At 41.2% G+C, this 5,684-nt stretch overlaps 1 protein-coding gene across 1 annotated transcript in view; it reads left to right on the top strand.

The window, feature by feature from the left end:
* Positions 1-5,101: 5,101 nt before the first annotated feature.
* The window catches only part of LOC104470331 (rho GTPase-activating protein 12-like), a gene marked incomplete at its 3' end in the record, with an annotated part of 51,487 nt that continues 50,904 nt past the window's right edge, over positions 5,102-5,684 (top strand). The window contains 1 exon segment of the mRNA XM_010085200.1: positions 5,102-5,684. This exon segment is cut by the window's right edge and continues 2 nt beyond it. Within this exon segment, the coding sequence (XP_010083502.1) occupies positions 5,102-5,684 (583 nt within the window).

Genomic DNA, 5,684 nt, shown 5'->3' with positions numbered 1-5,684 from the left:
TACAGGCGGTCGTTGGAGTCAACAAGCGAACAAAAGCGCGTAACGAGGCGCGAGGGCTGCTGGTGCGCTGGGAGCTGTGCGGGGTGCTGCGGCGGGGGTCCGAAAGTTGTCCTGACAGTTGTTTAAAATGCATCGCTTATTCAGTGCTCTGAGTCATGGGCAATCATTAAATGGTGACTTATTATGCCTTTAATTCATAAGGAAGTGCGAGCTCTGGAAAGCTGTTTCACTTGGGAGCAGTGCTCGATTTCTAACCCGTGTTAGCAATCTCTGAGGAAACAGTAAGGACTTCAGCTGATTTTCATAAAGCAGAGAAGCTGCTTGTGTTTTGTCTCTATTTGATGTTTGCATTGGCATCTCTGTAATCTATTTTTGTACAACTTTTGCATGCTCTTTTTATACAGCTTTTGCGTGCTCTAGATGCACTCGTTGCAGATGGTGGTTTTTGCAGGCACCAGTGAGGGTTGTCTGCATGAAAATATCAGCTGGGGAGTTAGCTGTGCTGGATAAAGAGGGGTGCCCCTTGGGAACAAAGGTATGAATAGGGTTGAATTCTGACCAGGTTATTGTGGGACCGGTCTCCCAAGCAGTGGTCGTGCAGTACAGCTTGAACCCCTAGGAAAAGTGCCCAGGGAGAAACAGAATCATAGAATCTAGTGAGCTGTAGCCAAGATATCTCATCTGGCCTGAACTGATAAGAATTTATCTTAATTTAGCTCCAGTAATTGAGTTTATTTCTGTATCAGCGCTGTGGAAGGCTTCATTTCAGTAGCAGGTGAAGTTTGATGCTGAAAACGGAAAAAGATTACACAAGTCAACTGCTGCTGCTTCTTTGTAGGACACTGTGAACAAGGTCACATGAGGAATTTTAAGGCAATCAGTTAATATTCTCAGTGATTTTTTTAATAACTTATCATCTGTTTGTATTATAAAGTAACTAACAATTCCACAGCTATGGTGAGTAAGGTTTTTTTTCCCCAAGAAGAAAGTAAAAGAAATAGCAAAAAGCCTTTTTGGTGAATCTCAAGGTTCAATTACCTGGTTCTATAAGATCAGAAGAAAATACTCTGTGCCTGATAATTCCAAAAGAGAGGTATGAAAACACGTATTGTGTACCTCCTGACTTTTATGGGTTCTTTCTTTTGGTCTTGAGTTCTAGGATAATGCTGAAGTGAGGGGTGATCAGATCACACCTACATACATATGTCTGTGTGTGTTATGACTGTGTTTCTTTCAAAAACATTTACATATGCTTCAAAATCGACTTAGTGAGCATCATTCAGCGTGAAGGCCAAGTGCTGTAGGGAGGGGACTGTGCTGCTGTAGGGTTTCAGTTGCCCTAGGAAAGCTCTGCCTCCCAGCAAGCATAAAATTCTCTCAGGGCAGTTGCTTGGTCTGATTAGAAAAGGTCCCGGTTTATGTGCACGACATCTAGCTAGAGGCAAATGTTTGTGTGCAAAATCCTTGATGCTATGTTTGCATCCCGGCGAGGGGAGAGGCACCCCCCGGGCTGTGCCTGCGGTCAGGGGTAGGGCTGTGCTGCCCCGGGGGGAGCGGGTGTGCGGGCCCAGCCCCGGGCAGGGTGCGGCGGGCACGGAGAGGGAGGAGCTGACCTCTGCCAACACCGAGGGTTGCCAGCCTCACTGAACCTTAACTGAGTAATACGTGGGAACGGTTCCCATCGGAAATCAGTGCCCAAAAAGGTCTGCGCGTGGGTATGTGGAATGTATTTCCACGTGGGGATGTGGCCCATCTTACATCAGTTACCTTGTAACATTCGGGTTTTGCTTTACCTGAAAAAAAGAGTGTCCTGAGTCTGTGTTTTTGGTATTCATGAATAAATTTTCTTGTGTCTTTGTTGTCAAGTGGGGCCATTCATTGTTATTAATCTCTTAATCGGGTATTGAGGCTTTATTTGAGGTATTAAAGCCTGCAGATGTTCTCTGTGGGAGTAAGTAATTTTTCATACTTATCATCCTGTAGTTGATGTTCTTCAGCCTTTTTTACCAGAGTGGGTGCCATCCAGCATTACAGGTAATGGTAAAGAAAAAAAAAATAGGGTAAGGTTACAATATCGTAACCATATTGTTTCAGTTGTTGACCAGTAGCACAATGAAATCAGTATTCCAAATGCCAATATTGTGCATTCGTGTTGTCTTTTATGGTAGAGGCTTGGCCAAGGCTTCCATGGCTCTTTAACCTGAGTTCTGTGGGACAGGTACATGGACCCTTGGAAGGCCATTACAGGTAGCCGTCCCCTGGGCTGTGCATAGGGTACAGGCAGTCTACCTTCTGTGGCACAACAGCTGCATTAAAAAAATTCAAACAAAATAAAACTGAATGTGTTCAGATCTGTGAAATCAAGGCCATGGTAGTTGTTTGGAGACCCGTAGGGTTAATGTTGATATTTGTTAAACTTACTGAGAAGATTCCGCACCTGTATGTAGGTGTCTCTTCTCTCTGTTGAGGTGGAGAATTGGAGCCTTGCTTGATGCTGATGATGTGATCTGTTTATAAAACTGTTTTAGTGTTCTGGCCAAACACAGAACACAGCCTGTTTCTTTTTGATCATATGTTCAACATTACCAAATGTGTGCTATTGACTTGATAATTTTGCAGCTTGGATGAAAGAACAAAAAAGTTGTGCTGCTTATTTTTGTTGTTTCCTTTTTTTTTTTTTTCTGGAAAGGAATGAGGCTGCAAAACTGCCTTCAAAAGTAGATAGGGCTATTTTTGTAGCTACTGTATTTTATTTAGCTTGTATTTCTCAAAATTCTGTTATTTTTCAAGCATAAAATGCAATTTATTGAACCTCTCTGTCTTGAAAAATTGTTAAGCATGCATTCTCAATGAATAGTTATGTGGAACTGGCAAAAGAGGAATGAAAAATTCAAGCTTTTAAACACTTGATAGCCCTGTGGGAAACTATAGGCTTATGTTCTTTTTTTTTTTTATTTCTGTATGGGAGAAGGAAAAACAGTGTGAGTGGGTTCCTATCCTACATTTCAGCTTCCAAGGTAGCAGACCTTAGAGGCAGACTGTAACTCAGAAACACTTGCACTTTTCTGGTATATGACCTTGAAGCTAAGCTATGAAAGGGGTTGGTAGCAGCTTTGAAAAAGTGTTGGGAGGAATCAGATCTGGTAGCAAGGAAAAAAAAACATTTGTGTGGCAGACCTTCCAAAACCAGGAAGAGAGTGGGAATGGCTGTGGTTTGTTCATGTTTACTTTCTGCTGTAGTTGGTAAACAAGTGCAGAGCTGTGCTTAAAAATACCTGTTTGTGTAGAACAGCGGGTAAGCAAGTTGTTTTGTAGGGAGGCTGTAAATAGACCATAATGCTGTGAATGTCAATGTACCATTTTATGGTAGAGAGAGTAAACACCAGAATCCTACCATTCTTTTCTACTGTTTTGTGTTCCTACCGTCACCTTTGTTGAATGTGGTACCATCGTTTCTTCTGCCAAGTCCTTAATAAAATTGTAAGTCTGACCTTGTGATTCTGTTTGGAGTCTTGTAAATGGTGGTAGCTTTCAAGTTACCTATGGGAAGTGCTTCCTGGAAGTAAAAAGATGGACTGTAGAAGAGAGTTTAAAGATGGGCATTTCTGTCTTGGCATCATACTTGGGCTTTTTAGCTGCTGCTTCTTCTACTCAGTTGTGTGGAAAGTGTATTTTTTTTTTTTCTTCGAGGCTCAGGCAAAATAGCGGACATGGTAAAAGAAAAATTAAAGAACTGTTAGGCATCAGCTCTCCTCAGAAGTGCTTTTTTGTTGTTGTTTCTGTCCTTAGTCCCACTTAGGTAGTTGAGTTCACTCTGCATGTGTGTGCCTGCATGGAATTGCATTAGTTCCACTCTGTGGCAGAGTAAACACTACGAATCTCATCACGAAGTCTTGACTTGCAGGGCTGCAAGTTTCGACAGAATTTTTCTCATTCATGAAACATGCATTTTAAAAAAAACCCATTTTTTTGCTAATCTTTATAAGATTAAATGTGGCAGCAGTTTACTTGGGTTCTCCTACATTGTGTTTGAATGCTAGAGATCTTCCCCTGTTCTGGTTTTAAAGATTAAGAAATCGTATCTTTCATGTTAATTTAATCTGTTGTATTCAGTGTAAGTTGGCAAGACTAATGCTTATCCACTCTGTTTTAGCCCTTAAACTTCTGGTTAGATCAGGTTTTCTGTAGGGTAAATACCACAAAAAGCTCTCTTAAGAGCAAAGTAAATATGCAGAATTTGAACCAAACCAAAGTGTCTTGGAAACGTTAAATACTTTCATTTACTACCACCATGGTTATAGATTAAATGCTGTGTGCAGTTATACTAGCAATTTAAATAAAAAAGTGACTACACCATGTGTTTTATAGACAACAGCTGGATGCAGAGGCAACATGATCTGCGGCCTCTGTCACTGTGGGTTGTGTAGCTCCTAGTCCTCTTCTCCAGTTAGGTGAAGGTTAGCAGGCTCTGCAGAGCATGCGGTGCATGTGGGTCGTGGGTTGCCAGCCCATGCTGGACCTGATGGCAGGCGTGTGGCATTGGAGGAAGATGTAAGGAAGATTCCTTAAACAAGGAAGGAACTTTGAGAACTCTGATGGAACTATTGAACAGAAAGAGGAATCAAAATAAGCAAATACTCTTCTACTTCGGAATATTTTGGTTGAAACCAGTTTAGTAACGCAGTTCCGTGAAGCAATTAAGCCTGTTTGTAAGCAAGAGATTGACTTGAACTAGTCCCCCCACCAGTCCCCTGATGATGAACATTAAGCCTGCTGTTTCTATTACTAAATAATGAGAAACTTGATAGCAGGAGGCTTGTGTGGGTAGGAGAATTAAATCAGTGACTAAGTTTGTTTTATCACTGAGAAAGGTATCTGAAGATCTTGCATTTTTCCATCAATTTATTAGTCCGAGGTTGACATAAATTGAACAGGCAGGGTTATTTTTGAAATTATTTTATTCTGAAGTGCTCTTAGACAATTACTTTATTACATATGTGTTTTTTTTCTTACAGCTCTGTTTATTAACGGGAAAATAACACTCCTGAAACAGAATGTGGCTTACCTTTTGCCTGAACAGGTGAACTATTTTCAAATAGAAATGGCTGATAAAGGTGGGAAGATCCTTCCAGGACAGTTGTACATTGAAGTGGAGTATGACTATGAGTATGAGGCCAAGGACAAGAAAATTGTGATTAAGCAAGGGGAGAAATACATCTTGGTGAAAAAGACTAACGATGATTGGTGGCAAGTCAAAAGAGATGAAAATTCCAAACCCTTTTATGTGCCAGCACAGTATGTGAAGGAAATACCACGAAAAGCGCTAATGCCACCTGTTAAGCAAGTAAGCATGCTGCCAAATAACGCTCTGAAGTTGACACATGGATTACAGAGATCAACTGAAAATGTGAATAAGTCACCAGAGCTTTCTAGTTTTGGAAAATCTTCTCCAGTTCAAGTGTCTTGCTTAGTTCGAGATGCCAATCAAAATCTGGGACCAAACAATAGCCCTAGTCAAACTCTTGGTTTGAGTCTGGACCTTTCCCAAAACAATGGAAAACTTAACAATGAGTTGCAGTCTCCCAAGGTTTCCAATCAGTATAGAACCGCCTCCATGGGTCATTTCCCATGTCCAGAGTTCTTGGAAATAGAGAAGACCAGCTTTTTGCATGAACAATCTTGTG

The sequence above is a fragment of the Pterocles gutturalis genome, unplaced genomic scaffold (assembly GCF_000699245.1).
Source record: "Pterocles gutturalis isolate BGI_N339 unplaced genomic scaffold, ASM69924v1 scaffold40875, whole genome shotgun sequence".
Classification (NCBI taxonomy): Eukaryota; Metazoa; Chordata; class Aves; order Pterocliformes; family Pteroclidae; genus Pterocles; species Pterocles gutturalis.
This window is presented reverse-complemented; position numbering and strand designations above follow the sequence as displayed.